General features: G+C 45.1%; 1 protein-coding gene across 3 annotated transcripts in view; it reads right to left on the bottom strand.

Moving 5' to 3' along the window:
• Positions 1-8,746, bottom strand: part of DENND1B (DENN domain containing 1B) — a 261,115-nt gene extending 252,369 nt beyond the window's left edge. For all 3 annotated transcript variants that reach the window (XM_070473840.1, XM_070473842.1, XM_070473841.1), the window contains exons 1-2: positions 8,638-8,746; positions 6,435-6,499 (exon numbers count right to left, since the gene is read on the bottom strand). In XM_070473840.1, the coding sequence (XP_070329941.1) occupies positions 6,435-6,499; positions 8,638-8,654 (82 nt within the window). In that variant the 5' untranslated portion in view covers positions 8,655-8,746. The remainder of the gene's footprint in view (positions 1-6,434; positions 6,500-8,637) is intronic.
• Between the last annotated feature and the right edge of the window lie 10,513 nt (positions 8,747-19,259).

The following is a 19,259-nucleotide window of genomic DNA, read 5'->3' as shown; positions in this document are numbered from 1 at the left end:
GCAGCTATGGCGAAAGAAGTTCTGCTTGCTGCTACAACACGGGGTACACTGTCAGAACTGTCACCGAAGACCTGCTCTAATTCATCCCAGTGCGCCTGGGGAGAGAGGGACTCAGGAGTTCCTTAACCAACACGAAGCTGGAGCAGAAAAGAACAGTGACCGCATTTTGCTCACAGATTTCCGCCCCCCCCCTCCAACTCTGGGCAACATGTGAAGTCTCCTAGACCATCTTATGCTATGTATGATTCACCAAAGTTCTACTCTCTAAAGCCATGGTTTTCTGGGGTTTTCGGCCTGTGCGGAGGGGTATCAACGGGCTTCAAGGTGGCCTCCACAAACACACGTACAGGGCGCGTGTCCCAATAAATCCTGTGATGGGAGACAGGGGCAGAGTGGATGCGGGGCCTGAATGGGGGTGGGGGGAGGGGGGGCATGAGCACAGGAACCCCAAACAGCCCTGCCCCAGGCAGAGGGTTACAGGTCAGTAACGTCCCTGCAGGGCTTCTGCCTGCCGACGCAGGAGACGGGGGTTCGATCCCTGGTCCAGGAAGATCCCACATGCTGCCGAGCAGCAGTCTGGGCACCACAACCGCTGAGCCTGTGCTCTAGAGCCTGGGAACAACTGCTAAAGCCCGCACACCCGAGGGCCATGCTCCACAACGAGAGAGGCCACCACGGTTAAGAAGCCTGCTCACTGCAATGAGAGTAGCCCCCACGTTTCACAACTAGAGAAAGCCCACTTGCAGCAATGAAGACCCAGCACGGCCAAAAATAACTAAATAGATTTAAAAATTAATAATGTCCTCGTTACTGCCCACCGGCCAGCACGCACTGTGGATCACAGCCACAAGGGCAGCCTCTGTGAATTCACTGGATCAACATGAATCTGACCAGTGGTCAGACACTAGGCTCAGACCAGTTTCTGTCACGCATTCTATAAATACCCACTAAACATGCCAGAGACTGCACTACACTGTTCCTTAAGAATACAGTCACTGGGTCACAGGCTGGTCCTCGAAGAGGTCACTCGGAGCAGGGCAAGCAGATGCTAAGACATGTCTACACGTCTCTGTATTACTATCTGAGATATACCTGAAGAACGCGATACAGGCAGAAGCAAAATGTGATGAATCTGTGTAAACAGTATCCCTCAAGGCGAAAAGTTGTCAAATGCAACAGGGAGCTGAGCAAGGAGGGCTTGTTTTTGCAGGGCATGGAGGACACAGTCAGGGTTCTTTGGCCTGAGGTTGCGATTTAAGAAAAAGGAGACAGTCAAGACTGTTCACCTGAGCTGGAGATCAGAGGACGGAGCATCTGATGCTGACTGGGCTGGAGAAGCTGATACAAGTGGGAAGTTGGTGGCAAGGTGGGATCTGCTCCTAAGAGAAGTTACTCTCTCTGGCTAAAGAGAATGGGGTAAAGAAAACAAGATCTGCTAAAAGACGCACGGAAAACCACCAATAAATAAAAATGTTAGCTCAAAGATTCACTAAATATGGACATAGAAATCCTATGAGTGGCGCAGTGTGAATACCACAAGGACAAAGCTCAGTAAGCATTGAGGAATTATACCTCATTCATTTATTTCCCAGAAGACATTGTACTCCTGCTTAAAAAAAAGTACCTATACCACATACAGTTTATACTCCAGAACTAAAGAACCTCTTGATGAAAGTGAAAGAGGAGAGTGGAGAAGTTGCTTAAAACAACATTCAGAAAACTAAGATGATGGCATCTGGTCCCATCACTTCATGGCGAATAGATGGGGAAACAACAGAAACAGACTTTATTTTGGGGGGCTCCAAATCACTGCAGATAGTGACTGCAGCCATGAAATTAAAAGACACTTGCTTCTTGGAAGAAAAGCTATGACCAACCTAGACAGCATATTAAAAAGCAGAGACATTACTTTGCCAACCAAGGTCTGTCTAGTCAAGGCTAGGGTTTCCCCAGTAGTCATGTATGTATGTGAGAGTTGGACCATAAAGAAAGCTGAGTGCCAAAGAATTGATGCTTTTGAACTGTGGTGTTGGAGAGACTCTTAAGAGTCCACTGGACTGCAAGGAGATCCAACAAGTTGATCCTAAAGGAAATCAGCCCTGAATATTCATTGGAAGGACTGATGCTGAAGCTGAAACTTCAATACTTTGGCCACCTGATACAAAGAACTGGCTCATCTGAAAAGACTCTGATGCTGGGAAAGATTGAAGGTGGGAAGAGAAAGGGACAACAGAGGATGAGACGGTTGGATGGCATCACCGATTCAATAGACATGAATTTGAGCAAGATCCAGGAGTTGGAGACGGACAGGGAGGCTTGGTGTGCTGCAGTCCATGGGGTTGCAAAGAGTCGGACATGACTGAGTGATTGAACTAAACTGAACTGATTTCCCTGTGCAAAGCTACTACATATGAGAGCCAACAGCGGCTCTAGATTTAAATATGCAGTGAAAAGTGAGAAAGTGTTAGTCGCTCAGTTGTGTCCAACTCTTTTGCAACCCCATGGACGGCAGCCCACCGGGCTCCTCCATCCATGGGATTCTCCAGCAGGAACACCAGAGTGGGTTGCCATGCCCTTGTACAGGGCATCTTCCCGACCCAGGAATTGAACCCAGGTCTCCTGCATTGCAGGCGGATTCTTAAAATATCTATGTGTTATCAAATCTACTAAAAACCAATAGACTGAAATAGAGACTCTGGAGCCAGGCAACTCTAGGCGAGTTTTCTTCATTTCTGCCCCCAGGGTTTTTTGTCAAGAATGCAGGACTGACTGTCCGTGACTCAAGCACCACACAAGCAGGGGCTCCTGCTGCTGGCGGCACGGGCGCAGGGCCAAAGACACAGAACAGAAAGCGGGGGTGTGGGGGCGCCATCTGAAGAAAAACTCCAGGAGGAGGCGTCTCCCGCCCTCCTCGAGCAAAAGCCGCTTTTCAGTTCCCTGAATCTTCCGGGGGAAAGCGGAGGCGGCACACCTCCAGTAAGTTCGGCAGTGAGAACTGCAGGCAGCCCGTCCCTGCTGGCTGCACCTGACAGCTGGAAGCGAGAAAAAGACGGTGGAAGAGGCGTGATGACAGTGGCCGGCTTGGAGGTCTAACGGGAAGAGCACCTGGCTCTCCGGGGGCTGGGGCAGAAGCTACCAGAGGAGCTGCCCTGCCTGGAAAGCAGCCACACAGAGACCCCCCAGCACCCAGCCCACCGACACAAGAGGCAGGGACACACCGACACAAGAGGCAGGGACACGCCGACCCACTCTGAACGCCCCGTCACATGTGATGGGTGCTTTCCGAAAACCCCATGCAATGCCCTTGAAACAAGTCCAAACAGGTGAGAGGAAGACTGTCCCTCACCAGGGCCAGACATTCTCAACTACATCTCAACAATGTCATTTCTTTTCTTTTTCTTTTTTTAAGGCTATTTATTCATTTGGGCTTCCCTGGTGGCTCAGCAGCAAAGAATCCACCTGCCAATGCAGGAGACAAGGGTTCGATCCCTGAGTAGGGAAGATCCCCTGGGGAAGGAAATGGCAACCCGCTCCAGTATTCTTGCCTGAGAAATCCCATGGACAGAGGAGCCTGGTGGGCTACAGTTCATAGGGTCGCAAAGAGTGCAACGTCACTTAGCAACTAAACAACAACAACAAAAGTATGTATTTATTTATTTTGATCATGCCCCAAGACATGTGGGAATCTTAACTCCCCAACCAGGAATCAAACCCACGTCCCCTGCACTACAAGCTCAGAGTCTTACCCACAGGAACTGCTAGGGAAGTCCCCTATGATGCCACTTCAAATCACTAACTACATCCTAGTTAGTGAGGGTCTGCCTCTGAAGAGATTTATGATCTAAATCATTCAGGATAAATAAAGGAAGTTAAAGCTTCTCTATTAAAAAGTAAACAAGAAACATGCCAAATACCTTAATTGTCAATCTTAGCATAAACCAAGTTTACCATGGCCATCATACTTCCTACTGGATCAAACAGATAGTCATCAAAAAATACATCAATACACTGAGAAATAACAACTCATTCAGAAAATGAACCAATGTTTTAAGAAGGGCAAAGAGCACTTTAATTGATTTCCATTCTCCTATTCCCTGCTAGCTGTTTAGTGTATCATTCATGATGATCTTGTCACTGCACTCTCCACCCCTACCCCCACGGATGGCTACTTTAGGATTGGCCAGGCCCAGACTGACTTGGGCCACTGGGACCCAACCTTCTGGGGGACTTGGGGAAAGAATCGATCCCTATCAGCACCGTGACAAGCCAGTGTCTGCCATCCCCAGAGTTATAAACAAGAAGCAGGGCTCAAACGTATCTGAGAGCCAGGCCAGCACCACAGGGCATCTGAGGCTCCCAGCGACTGCACTGCTGTGGGTGGCAGGACACAGAGGCAGAAAGACGTCTCTGATGACCTACTTCCAGACTTCCTTTTATGAAATATTAAGTTTCCTTATGATCTAAACTGGTTTTATGCTGTACCCTAAAACATCATAATTTACACATCCTGTTTTACATGTCCATTAGAACATAAGAATGTCATCCACATTCATGTAAATGTTAGCAAAAAAAGTGTCCTATTTTAAATAAAATGATGCACATATGAAACTCATTATATAAAGGGCTCTTACTGACAGTTAAATAAAAATATCCCAATAACTTTCTGTAGTAATTTCTGGACATTTTCCCCTTCAATAATTATCAATAAAACAGAAAACTAGTTTAAAAACATTTAGAAACATCAAACTCTCAATCTGACATAAAACTTTAGTTATATAGTAGCATTACTTTTTAGAGCACAGAAACGGTTAACTGTTAGATCCTAAAATGTTAGTCAAGTTCACAGTATTTAAGTCACAATCAAAAAAGAACTGCTGCTAATGCTTTTTACAAAATTTAGTTTAGCTTTTTAAAAAAATCTTTAGACTGCTGCCAGTGAGCCATTTTAATGGAATATGTGGGTAGGACAGATTAACTGCCACCTACAGAGAAGCCAAACACGTTTATTTTAACCACTTATGATATTTGCAACTTCATCGTGCTAGATAAACAGTTAAAATACAAAGATGTTTCCAATGAGCAGTGATTTAAACAATAACGAAACCAAAAGAGCAAGAAGGTAATAAAAGAAGGGCAGGAGTACAAGATGCCTACTAAAAGGCTAGCTCCTAAAAAAAAAAAAAAAAAAAAAACGGATAAAGGCAGAGAGAGGAGGTAAGGAGTAGGCCACTCGGGACCCCCCCCAACACAGGTACAGAGCGGGTGTTCCACGAGGCAGGCCCACCCTTTCATCAGGAATCAAACATGCGTTCAAAATGGCAGAGAAACCCATGCTGCCCAAAGGAACTTAGCCTGTTTTACAAACACGTCAGATCAGCATTACTTTACACACCTTAGCTGATGTTACGGTAGATATTGTGAAGATTTATTACTATCGTAAATACACTACAGAATAAATTTAAATTGGAGTTGGAAAAAAAAAAAGTAACGTATCCACTGGAATCTTCAACGAGAACTTATTTGGGCCTGGAGAGAACGTAAGCGGACTAATACACGCAGGGCAACGAAACATAACCTCTTCAACCGGAGGAAGCTCACATACAACCTAGGATCTCCCCTCGCCTGGGGACAAACCTGACCACAGCTGCGGCTCAAAGAGGCCTGAGCGGGGCAGGCAGGGCTGCTGGGGCCTGAACGGCCTGCCTTCCCACCTAAAATTAGCCCTGCCCACCTCACCGCGGCTGGGTTGGGCGCCTCTATTTTAAGGTGAGCGACTCCAAATTGCTTAGGAGCATGTAATTGCGGGCTAGTTTGGGCAGCTGAGAGTGTGGAGAGACTTCCCAGCCAGCCTCAAGAGTGGACAACCAGTCTGGACAAAAGTCCCACACTGAATCATCGTGCTATCTGAGGTCTAAGTACACAGGCGGTGGCGTCACCCACGGGAGATATCCACGAAAGACGCAGCACGGGGACAGAACGCAGAGGAAACGCCGGGAACAAACATCGCCTCCTCTTACCCACCAGCCCTGCACGCACGCACGCACGCACGCGCACACACACACACACGCACACACGCGCACGCGTGCTCCCGCCTGTACCGCTGAGAAAATTTTCACCAGCATTTTAAACCGGAGCTGAATTTTCAAGAAGGAATGAAAGAATATGAAAGGGTGCGCCCTTCCACCGTAACTGACAATAACGTCATCAACAAAGTTGTGAGTTACAGGGCACTTACACACTCCTGAAATTTAAGCTGCACAGATAACATTCCTGATTCCCACCACCTCAGAGCTAAAAGCCAGCCTCTATTTTCGGACCGGAACTTGAGACAACAGACACAGAAGGTATATTTAATACAAGTCCTATCCTGATACCATCGCATTCCACTTGTCTACAACCTGAGCATTTCTTCTGAACTAGCAAAACACACGTACCTTCATTTTCAGAGGCATGACATTTCACTTTCAATACCAAGTCAAAGGTTCTTTCTGGATTTTCCCTGAAAGAAAAAGAGCTTTGTTAGTATTTCTTTCCTCCGACAAAGTTTATATTCTCATAACTCTAATAGTTAATCTTGTTCTTGTCTCAATAGATTCCATGTAATGATATGACCAGGATTCCCAGGTGGCTCTGTGTCAAGAAGCCATCTGCCAATTTAGGTGAGACCCAGGTTCGATGCTTGGGTCGGGAAGATCCCCTGGATAAGGAAATAGCAACCTACTCCAGTATTCCTGCCTGGAGAATCCCATGGACAGAGGAGCCTGGCGGGCTGTAGTCCATGAGGTCACAAATGAATGTGATGCAACTTAGCGACTAAACAACAACAAACTACATGATCACAAGGGAGAAGAAATAAAGCATTTTCCTAGTTCAGCAACTTAAGCACACTGAGGCTTAACAGTGCAGAGACTTTGGAAAAACATTTAACTTCTGAGTCTGCTTTCTCACCTACAAAGTTAGGGTCACAGAACAACTGCGAGGATAACAAATCACATAATACATGTGGAAGTACTTTATAAAGTATTAAGTGCTGTATAAATAGAAAGCATTGCCTCTATCTTATCAAATCAAAACTGAAAAGCCAGAACGTTCCTAAGAGGCTCTACCTTTCCCCACCAGCAGAGCTTAACGGCAGGTGCTCTGGCTTTTATCAAAGGACTTGCAATACAGACACAACTGAATGATTGGTTCCACCTGCCACGTTCTAGAGCACCATGAAACACTCATAATGGTCCTTAAAAGTGGAACTTTGCATATATTGTCTTGAGACAGAATTACAGTAGGGAAGCACATTTTAAGTACCAAACTATACATAGCCTCTGAGGCCAACCCAAAAAGATAATGTCAACTATCTGGGAAAATTGGACTCCTGTTTCAATACTGGAGTTGATCACTAAGAACAGTATGGTTTTGCTTCATTCAGAAATTACCAACGTTCACTAAATGCTCACACATTCAAGGTATACTTTGTTAATTTCAAAAAGTGAATGGAAATCTATTGAGACATCTTTAGAAACATCGTGTTCTTTTTAACACAGTTCTGTTTTAATATATTTCTGCCAGAAGATAAAAGATCAAGCAACATCTGATACCACAAAGTCCATGTGACCAAAGTGTTCATGTATTTCAGTTATTCCTGCCACCAGAGTCCTTGGCTGTCTGTGCACTGGCTGTTTTTAATAATGCATTTCCCTCAAGAAACTAACAGCTATTGTTGGCTTCTAAGTAAGTGCTCTATTTTTTAAAATCAATTACAAGAATCTAGAAACAGAAATTGACAAGCCATATAAATTACTCTGCAAATATACTGCTTCCTCAGCCGTCCCATTATTAAGTTGCTTCAGTGGAAATAATCTGAACTCAGGTGAGCCTCCCTCCTAGTCCAGTTAATGTCAAAAGATACACTTTTTAAAGTCCCATACCTAGCACCCTCCCCCAATATACCAAACACCGAAGAAAATTATTTTCCTAAGTCTCTAGAACCTCTCTTAAGCGTAAATATAAAATACTCTGTAACAATGGGAAATGTTAAAGGCTTTTAACGCTAAAACAAATATATACACGATATTCATGAACTCGGGTGGGGGGGGGGGTGGTTTAAGAGGGTGTCAAAGGAAGAAAGAAGGAATTTTTTTTGCAAAGTAAGTTTCCAGAGGAAAATATAAAACTCCTGCCCTTCAGGTAATTGAAAGAAAACCACCACACTGTTCAGATGGCTTTATGCCTGCTGAGGTCCTGAAGAAAAGCCCCAGCTGCACCCAAGGGTGCTGCCGACCACACGGAAAACACTCCCTCCGCGAGTCCCTTCTGCCGGCGCCGGTATTCCACGCCCGGGGCACCTTTCTGCCCTGAGAAGGGGCCGGAGGAGGGAGACCCGGCGCCGCCGGTAAACACCCTGGAAGCGCGCCGGGAGGGCAGTCACGCCAGAGCCGCCGGCCCGCCCGGCGCGTGGGGGGGACCCAGCCTCACGTCCGCCCGCCTCCCGGGACCCGCAGCGCCGCGCCGGCCCCAGGCCTCCGCCCCGGGCCGCGCGCCCCCCGCCGCCCGCAGGCCCGCGGCCTAGGCCGCCCGGGGGAGCCGGGGTTGGGGGGCCGGGGTCCGCGGAGGGGGCCCCCCGCCGCCCCCGCGCGCACTCACTTGGTCCTGCAGTCCATGGCTACATGTCGCGGGGCGCGCCCGCCCGCCGGCCGCCGCGGGAACGGCTGCGCGCAGCGCGGCGGCCCGGCCCGGCGGAGAGGCCGCGCCCCGCCCCGCGCCTCTGTGACAGCGCGGCCGCCGCCCCCGCCCCCGGCCCGGCCGCCCCGCGCTCCCTGCACCGCCCGCGAACCAGGAAGTGGGCGCGCGGCGCCGGCGCGGGGCCGCCTCACCTGGGCCGCGCGGGCGCGAGCCGGGCGCGGGGCGCGGGCCTCCCCGAGGGCCCGCTGCGCACCCGACCGCCAGCTGCTTGGGCGGCCTGGGCGCCCCCGGAGCCGGGCCAGGCTCGGGGTGCGGGGGGGCTCAGGGCCGCCGACCCCCGCCCCGGAAAGTCAAGTACCCGACAGGGCACCCGTCCCCCGCGGTGCGCGCCGCCCCGCGTCCAAGCACCCGTTGACCCTTGGTGTGGTGTTGGGGGCGCGGGGGGGGAGGGGCGGCGGGGGGGGGAGGGGCGGCGGGGGGGGGCGCATGACTTTCAGGCTGCACCACCCGAGCTCCAGGCGCCGCGCTCGGCTCCGGGCCTCCCTGCCACTGGGCCTGGGTACCTCCTAAGGGATCCAGAGCCGCCCCCTCCTGAATCAGGAAGGTTCAGAGGTGCACCTGCTCAGGAGCCCAGCCCGGCAGCCGAATAACACTGCTCCGCTGGCCTTGCACGTCGTCCGGGACACAGACCTCCCCCCGTCACGGCTGCCACGTGGCCAAGGACTCCCTTGCAGACCCATCCACCGAGGGACAGGCCTTGCAGATGCAGCCCCAGGGCAGAGGGGCCTGAACTAAGAGCTGCTGCGTGCAGAGCCCTGGGGAATGCGGGAGCAGCTTGTACGCACCATCCCAGCCCTTGCGGTCACTACGTGACAGGCGCTTTCACCAACATCTTATGGATGAAGAAGCGGGCCAAGCCAGCCCCACAGTGATGGGCAAGCCGGACTTCAGGCCAGGTCTATCCTACCGCCTCTCTCCCTCTTGTGTGGCCTCCTGTGTAGGATCTACCGAGAAGAGAGGTAGAAACAATCTTAGGATGGACGTGCGAAGGTGGTCCAGGGCTGGGCGGTTACACAGAGACCTTCCGGAGAAGGCTTCTCCCGTCCGTTACCACCCCTGACACATGGCCTGGGTGTTTTTCATCCCAATAGAGGTAGCTTCGGAGCTTCTTCATGCAAAGGGAAAGAGGATCAGAAGAAACCAGATGTGGTATGAATAGAGTGAGTCGTGAGACAAACAAGGAGGCTTGGGAATTAAAGAATGTAGAATCAAGAAGCTAAACTCAAGTATACCAGCCCTCAAACATTTTGGCCAGAGATGACTGTTACTTGGTGAACAAAACAAGATGCATGGCATAGTCACAGACCTGGTGGTCTAAAATGAGCACAGAACATAATGGGGAAACAGAAAAATTATATTTTGGCAAATGTGTTGTCATAGCTTGACTTGGGATGAGACACTTCAGTTTCTCAGTTCCTACATTTGTAAAATGGGAATTATTACTTGTGTATCACATGAACAATATGATGTTCAACTTTAATAAAAGTGCTACTAATTGTGTGATCTTTTGAGAAACTATTCTGTGGATTTCAGTTTCACAATGAGGCAAAATACACCACATCGTCTTTTTTCCCAAATAAAACTCTTCTCTACTTAAGAAGTTACTATAGTCCAAAGCCTTGAAAACACATCCATAAATTCAAAAGCCACTTCTGCTCCAAGCAGACTTCTCCTTTCATTATAATTAATTCTTCTCCAAAGAAAGGAACCCTACCTGAGGTGCCTACAGGAGTTTTTAATTTGCAGTGAGGTACTATTAATACAGTTGTTTTCCCCAACCATTTGTTGGGTTTTAAGCGACAGTCATCACTGAGTGGGGAAGATCCCCTGGAGGAGGGCATGGCAACCCACTCCAGTATTCTTGCCTGGAGATCCCCTGGACAGAGGAGTCTGGCGGGCTCCAGTCATGGGGTCACTCAGAGAAGCGACTTAGCCCAAACGCACACAAGTAACAATCGTACCCCTGCATATTTTTTAAAAATTTACTCTAGGTATATATAAAGAGGAAATACTACATATGTACACACAAAACAAATCTTTCTTAAACCAGCTTTTAGGCTATGATGAAGAGGTTTATGAATCCTGATACTACTGAGGTAAAAGGGATAGAAACACAGATGGACACAATTTGCATGTTTGTTTAAAATTACTGAAAAAAGATATTGTATACGGTTATGTTTTTGTAAAATACAGTTATGTTAGTGATGTTTTATTGAAACCAGTGGTATAATTTTAGCAGTTTTAGAACTTTTGACACAACTGGTAGAGAACTCTACAAAGGGCAAGGCTTCAAAGTGGTGTTAGATCTTCTTAATATATTTCAGCAGTAATATTTCCTACTTGACAACTAATGTGAGCATATTTCTCTCTCAGGACTACAGAGAGAAATATTTCTACCATGGGAGAAATAACCTTACATATGCAGATACCACTTTAATGGTAGAAAGTGAAAAGAAACTAAAGAGCCTCTTGATGAAGGTGAAAGAGGAGAGTGAAAAAGCTGGCTTAAAACTCAACATTCAAAAAACTAAGATCATGGCATCCAGTCCTATCACTTCATGGCAAATAGATGGGGAAAATGTGGAAACAGTGTCAGATTTCATTTTCTTGGGGCTCCCAAATCAATGCAGACAATGACTGCAGCCACGAAGTTAAAAGATGCTTGCTCCTTGGAAGAATAGCTACGACAAACCTAGACAGCATATTAAAAAGCGGAGACATTACTTTACCTACAAAGGTCTGAATTTTCAAGGCTATTGTTTTTCTAGTAGACATGTATGGATGTGAGAGCTGGACCATAAAGAAGGCAGAGTGCTGAAGAATTGATGCTTTCGAACCATGGTGCTGGAGAAGACTCTTTAGAGTCCGTTGGACTGCAAGGAGATCCAACCAGTCAATCTTCAAGGAAATCAACCCTGAATATTCATTGAAAGGACTGATGCTGAAGCTGGAGCTCCAATACTTTGGCCATCCGTTGAGAATTGACCCGTTGGAAAAGACCCTGATGCTGGGAAAGACTGAAAGCAGGAGGAGAAGGCTACAGAGGATGAGATGTTAAGATAGTATCACCGACTCAATGGACATGAGTTTGAGCAAGCTCCGGGAGATAGTGAAGGACAGAGAAGCCTGGCATGCTGCAGTGCGTGGGGTCGCAAATAGTCAGACATGACTGAGCGACTGTAACAACAGCAGTCAAAGTACATAGTCTGTATGTGATCAAAGAACTTGGTCTATAAGCTGATAATATTAAAATGCTCTGAACTTATTTTCATTGTGTGTGTGTTTGTAAAGAATATGTATTCTTCAGCTCTTGGCTAAGGTGTCCTAGAAATGTGTCCTTGGGAAATTCTCTGGTGGTCCACTGGTTAGGGCTCTGCACTTTCACTGCAAAAGGCCCAGGTTCATTCCCTGGTCAAGGAACTAAGATCCCACAAACCACATGATGCAGCCAAAATATAAATAAATAAAAATAAAAAATATGTCCTTGATCAAATATTATGTTTGTGCTTTTGACACCTTCTATTACTAGATTTGCATCTGCTTGATACAATTCAATTAGTAAAAGAGATGACTTCAAATCTCCTAATTGACAATGGATTCATCTATCTCAGTTTAAAGTTCTTCCAGTTTTTGCTTTATATACTTTGGGGCTGTGTTATAATATGCAAACCGCTTTATAATTGTTATTTCTGCCTGGTAAACATAACATGTTGTGACTTTCTGAAACTCTAGCAATGCTTTTGCCTTGGTGTCTGAACAGCTTGCTTCTGATGAGTATTTGCCTACTAGTACGATCAATATCTGGAGAAGGAAATGGCAACCCAGTCCAGTATTCTTGCCTGGAGAATCCCAGGGACGGGGCAGCCTGTTGGGCTGCCGTCTATGGGGTCGCACAGAGTCGGACACGACTGAAGCGACTTAGCAGCAGCAGCAGTATCAATATATCTCTTTCATCCTATTACATCAAAACTTTCTAAGTTGTTATGTGCAGATTTATCTAACTAATGTGAATTCTGACTTTCAATCTAGTCTGATAATCACTCTTAGATTGAGCATTTAGACCATTGCATGTTTTATAATTGCTGACATATTTGGATTTATTTCCAACATCTCATGTTGTACTTTGCATTTGTCTTCTCTGGATCTATGTTTTCTTTCTCTCAGGTTTGCCTTCTTAGAATTAATTTTTCTTTTATGCTTTTATTTCTCCCTTGTTCTAGCTTGGAAGTTATATAGTCTGTTCCTATTCACTGAGTGACTATCCTAGAAATTTTAACAGGAAGATTTATGTGATTAAACCCAGAATTTATCAATACATCAACCTTCTCTCAAACAACACAGGGACCTTTGAAATATTCTCCAAAACTACAATACATTACTGACGTTGTTTTATACTGTCGATGTTTGTTTAAACTTACCCAGAAGTTTACCACTTTGGGGGCTCTTTTTATTATTATTTTTTAATGTTTTAGTCAAGCCACACAGTATGTGGGGCTTCCCTTGCGGCTCAGCTGGTAAAGAGTCTGCCTGCAATGCAGGAGACCTAGGTTCGATCCCTGGGTCGGGAAGATCCCCTGGAGAAGGGAAAGGCTACCCATTCCAGTATTCTGGCCTGGAGAATTCCATGGACTATAGTCCATGGGGTCACAAAGAGTCGGACATGACTGAGTGACTTTCACTTTCACTTTCACAGTATGTGGGGAACTTAGTTCCCTGACCAGGGATCAAACCCGCACCCTCTTCATTGGAAGCAAGGAATCTTAACCACTGGACCGCCAGGACCCCACTTCTTTCTTATTTTTCATCTATTATCTCCCACCTACGATTGCCTTCCTTCTGCCTAAAATACATGCCATAGGTACTGACCGAGTCTCTCATTTTTTGTTTGGGTGAGGAATATATATATTTCACCCTCATTCTTAAAAAACATCTTCACTGATAAAGAATTCTAAATTGACATTTCTTTCTGTACAATGTCAATATCATTTTTCTATCTTCCAACATCTCCGGTTATAATTTAAACTTTGAAAGTAATCTTGAAGTGTAATCTCTCTTCTATCTACTTTTAAGATTTTTTATTTGTCTTTAGACTTCTAGATTCTGTATGAAGCACTGAGATGAAGATATTTTTTAATCCCTTCTTCTTGGTTACTCTACATTTCTTGATGCTGGACTGGTGAATTCCATCAGTTCTGGGAAATTCTGAACATCATCTTGGCTCCTCTTTCCTTCTAGGACTGTGACGATACACATATCTCTTTCTATCTTCCATTTCTCTTAACATCTCTTTCATAGTTTCTTTTTCTTTATCATTCTAGGCTGGATTTTTGATAACTTTATAAATATCTTCCTTTTCATTAATACTTTCTGTGGCTTTGTCTCATCTTCTGTTAAAGTCAGACATTTGGTTTTTTCTCTGTATTTTATTTCTAAAGCTCTGTTTGGTTATTATTAAACCTGCTTTCTCTTAAAATGTATAACCAACTAAGACCTACGTATAGCACAAGGAACTCTGTTCAGTGTTGTGTGGCAGCTGAATGGAAGGGGAGTTTGGGGGAGACTTGATACATGTATATGTATGGCTGAGTCCCCATCGCTATTCACCTGAAACTATCACCACATTGTTAACTGGCTGTACTCCAATACAAAATAAAAAGATTAATAAAAGTTTAAAAATCTGCTTTCTCAACTCATGGTTGAAGCCTTTCCCTAATTTCTTAAAATATTTAACATATTTTAAATTCTATTTCTGATCATTCCAATCTCTGAAGCATTTGTGGGTCTGATTCTACTATCTGACATTTTCCTTCTGCCTCTTACTTATGGTCCCTTCTTTGCTTCTATATTTGGTGGTTTCCTTTTGTTCCTTGGAACTTTAGACATGGAAATTTTGTGAAAGTTGGAAGGAAGTTGAGTTCTCTGGAGAGGGTGTTCATTTATTGCTGGTAGATGTTGGAACTTTTCAGACCACCCTTGTGGGATCTGGCTTTTGGTTACAAATACCCCAGGAGGATTAACTCTGCTCCAGAGTTTGAGACAATCAGTTTTCCTTGAATCCCTTTGGAATGCCAGGTTCTGTTCAGTTCAGTTCACTTCAGTCGCTCAGTAGTGTCTGACTCTTTACAACCCCATGGACTGTAGCACACCAGGCCTCCCTGTCCATCATCAACTCCCAGAGCTTACCCAGACTCATGTCCATTGAGTTGGTAATGGCATCCAACCATCTCATCCTCTGTCATCACCTTCTCTTCCTGCCTTCAATCTTTCCCAGAATCAGGGTCTTTTCCTATGAGTCAGTTCTTTGCACCAGGTGGCCAAAGTATTGGAGTTTCAGCTTCAGCATCAGTCCTTCCAATGACTATTCAGGACTGATTTCCTTTAGGATGGACTGGTTGTATCTCCTTGCAGTCCAAGGGACTGTCAGTCTTCTGCAGCACCACAGTTCATAAGCATCAATTCTTTGGCGCTCAGCTTTCTTTACAGTCCAAATCTCACATCCATACATGACCACTGGAAAAACCACAGCTTTGACTAGATGGACCTTTGTTGGCAAAGTAATGTTTCTGCTTTTTAATATGCTGTCTAGGTTGGTCATAACTTTTCTTGCAAGGAGCAAGCATCTTTTAATTTCATGGTTGCAGTCACCATCTGCAGTGATTTTGGAGCCCCCAAAATTAAGTCTGTCACTGTTTCCATTGTATCGGGTTGGCCAAAAATCTCACTTGAGTTTTTCCATAAGATCTTATGAGAAAACCCAAACAACCTTCTTGACCAACCCAATACTATGATATCCATAAAGGTAATCCCTGGCCTCCTAACCCCCATCCATTTACACAATGTATCCATGAAGAAATAGGCCTTAGGCATAAATGAAGAGACACTGATAACCGGAGTATCTTGTCCTGACAGCTCCATCCCCTGTGGAGTCTGGAAAGAGGAACATATTGGCAGCTCTAGAATGGAATTTCTTAAATAACACCTTAATATTGCTTTGAGTTTAAAACAACTTTGCTAGACTCAAATGGACCATGAGCTTCATTTTATTTCAAGGTTTTCAGTTCCAGACAGTCAACTTAGAAATGAACTTTTAGACACAACCCTCTCATGAGAACATGAGATCCAAGTGAGGCATTCCCTAAGAGTGCATGCTGCACTGTCTCCTAATATTCTTCCTGGTGAGACTTCATTAATAGTATGACCACCTTCATTTATTATGGAAGAAAAATCCTTTTATATAAAGTATATAACAAGTCAAATTTCTTGAAGTCTTTAGAAAACTTTCTTGAAAATATTTTAGTAGGACCTGCCTCTTAATACCAACTGAGATAGCATTGTTAAAAAGAATATTCTTTAAGTATGTTATTCCTTTTATACTTAGCACCAATATCATGAATTTGAATCTAAAGGTAAAAATCTCTTTCAGAATGATATATGAACTACTTTTAAAATAGAGAGAAAGTAGATGAGATTTGGGAGCAATCTCTCTCCTGAACATATTCTTACCTTGAGTTGTTTTCACATCTCTTGGCCTGTAAAGTTAGCAGTCAATATTAATTTGAAAGCCACCTTCAAAAGTTGTCTTCCAGTTTGGAGACAAAGGGATCAGATCATTCTTAACACCTTTACTACCAAATCTTTATAAAATTCAAATGTTTATAAAATATCCAATATTTATAAAATGCAAATGGGAAATGATATTTCTTTCTTCTGCTATTAAACTTGTAGTGAAAAAGACTTTTAGTAAAATTCTCAAAAATACTACAGTAAAGAAATTCTCTTCCCCCCACCACCCCGTTTCAGATGATTTGCCCAAAATTATAAAGTCACACTCTCTTACCTCTGACCACTTTCAGCTAGTTCACTTTTACCTTTGTCCCTTGATTTGCCAGACATGGGAGAATTTTAAATCGTCCTTGCAGTTAAGAAAAAAGAATATTCGAAGCAGAGTTATCAACGACGGATGGGAAACAGAGAAGACAAGCTTTCTCGGTGATTCTGGCTTGCAAGAAGCAGAGCGGTGTTTGTGTAACCCTGTGGCAGTGCGTGGGAAACACTGCTAACCCCGCCCACCAGACACTCCACAGAAATAAAGACATCTGCGTTGTCGGCGGCTCTGCTCACACCCACCTGATACTCTGCGGAGCCTGAGCGATCGCACCCCATGAACAATGACAGTGGAATTTACTGGAAGGAAGCAGAAGAGTGGCTAATGTGATGTTACCAGTGCAACGCGGTCAGTAATCCTTAGAAGCAGCCGTCATCCGGATGCAAACAGAGAGATGCTTCCACCAGATTCCTGTGCAGCAAGTTCTTCGCGAAAACAGTGACGAGGCAAACATGACATGCACTCAGCTCTGAGCAACTCTAGGGAGAAGAAGGACACTGCGTTTTCTAGGGAGAAAAAGAACACCAGCAAACAGAACTCAGTTAAATACAGCTGAAAAGGTGCAGCAGAAGGTCCCTGAAGTGGGACACACAGATTCTAAACTCCTGAATGTTGGACTGTTCTCCACTTCCTTACTGGTGCAAATAAGAAGATGCAAATCAACAAGGACTGAGAGGTCTCCTGGTCGTCATCTTATCTCTCTGCTGATTTTTCTGATGTCACAGATCCGAGACACAGGTAAGTATCTGCCAAGACAACCTCAGCTCGTAATCTTCCCTGGAAAGGAAGGAACCGTGGATGGAAGCTCCATGAAACTGATCAAGGTCTTCCTGGTTTGGTGGGGATTTGCGTGCTTTGTAGAGAGGACTCAGTCTTGCCCGCCTTTCCTCATTCACTGTGCACAATTTCATCAGCCTTTTCCTGTACTCTGGAGCTTGCCGATCAGGATGGCTGAGCAGGGCAGGAATGCTGTGTTGAACTGCAGACCAGGAACCTAGGGCATTAGTCTGTGTGCTGTGAAGGGTAACTGTACCGTGTCCTCGCCATGGTTACTTAAGAAAACTACCAAGGGACTTCCCTGATGGTTCAGGGGTAAAGAATCAGCTTTCCAATCCAGGGAAGTGGGTTCGGCCCCTGGTCAGGGAACTAAGATCCCACATGCCTTGGGATGAGGAAGCCTGCAAGACACAACAAGAGATCCTAAGTGATGCACCGAAGATCCCACATGCCACAACTAAGGCGCGGCACAGCCAAGTAGACAAACAAGTAAACAGTAAAAGGCAGGAAAAAGAAAACTACCGAATGGCCGCCAGTTATTCCTATTCCGTCATGATGGGAGGCCGTCGATCCCCACGTGACCCGTTTCTTTCTGTCGCTGATGTTTAACATAAGCATGCTGCTCTTCCCCTTTAAATAAGCAGGTGTGAACTCTTAACTAGTCCTTGCATGACTTCGTGAGGAGTGGCCTGACCTCAGAATTAGAAGGAAGGCTTTGAATCAAGTGGCCTGTGATTGAGTTAGGAAAAACTCACTCCAGCAAGCCAGCTGGCAAAACAACTTCCAGTTTGTGAAAGCCAAAATTAAAAAAAAAGTGTCTTAACATTTGAGTCACCCTGTCATTCCATGCACAAAGGCTCCATGTACAGAGCAGAGCCACGAGCCTCTCCACATCTGCGTGTGTCCTTTTTGCCAAGTGCTTTATGTTCGTGTTTTATTAGCTGGGTCTCTCGCTCGTCCTGCGAGGTATAGATTAGCAGGTGAAGCAGGCACTGTCCGTGATGAGACAGGAAGCAAATGCTCCAGGGACGTTTTATCCCAGAAGCCTGTGTGGAGGGATACGCTTTTCCCCACCTGCTGGAGGCACCAGGAAATAGAAGTCAGCCCGCAGAACACCACTGAGCCATTTTTAAAGGCATTTTCTTTGTAAAACACATATATTGCTTCTTCCCTCCATTTTCCTCTCTCACTTTCTTCCACTCCCTTTCTCTCACTCACTCAACAAAAGCGAGCAAGTCTTCAGCAGGTCTGTATTTCAATTCAAAATTATTACCATATGGCATCTGCTTCTTCTATCTTTACCTACCTAAATTACATGCATTATTTACAATTTTTGAGGTCATTCATTTCTTTAAAGGTCCTCTGTACAAGCTGTAGGATAAACAAAAGCATTTATATAACAAACTAAAAGAATGTGCTATAAGTCTGCTACATGAAAATAAAAGATGCTGGAAGACTTTTACTCTGTGATTTCATAGATAACGAAAGCTAAGTTGAAACTTTCTTAATGTAATTAGTTTATAGACAAATTGCATCTTTAGGGACAGTCTTGGTCCAGAGAAACTGGATTTTCTGGTTCTCAAAGATGGAAAAGCAAAACTAAAGTATAAGCCTCTATGAACATCCATAAAAACACAAAATAGACCTTCTAGTATGATTCTAGTTAGCTTATATTATATATTTGTTGTGTGAGTCTCCATTCAACACAAACCTTTTAACTCATTACATTAAAAGTACATATTGGGAAAAATTATGTGGTAGGAATCTTTTATGTGAGGAGAGAGCCTAGAGAAAAAGATAAAATCAATGATGATAGCCTCTGCGTAGTTAAGCTATGTGCAGTAAGAAAAGGATGCTAGGA

Source organism: Odocoileus virginianus, chromosome 11 (genome assembly GCF_023699985.2).
Source record: "Odocoileus virginianus isolate 20LAN1187 ecotype Illinois chromosome 11, Ovbor_1.2, whole genome shotgun sequence".
NCBI lineage: Eukaryota > Metazoa > Chordata > Mammalia > Artiodactyla > Cervidae > Odocoileus > Odocoileus virginianus.
Note: the sequence above shows the minus strand (reverse complement) of the source record. Positions and strands in the feature narration are given on the sequence as shown.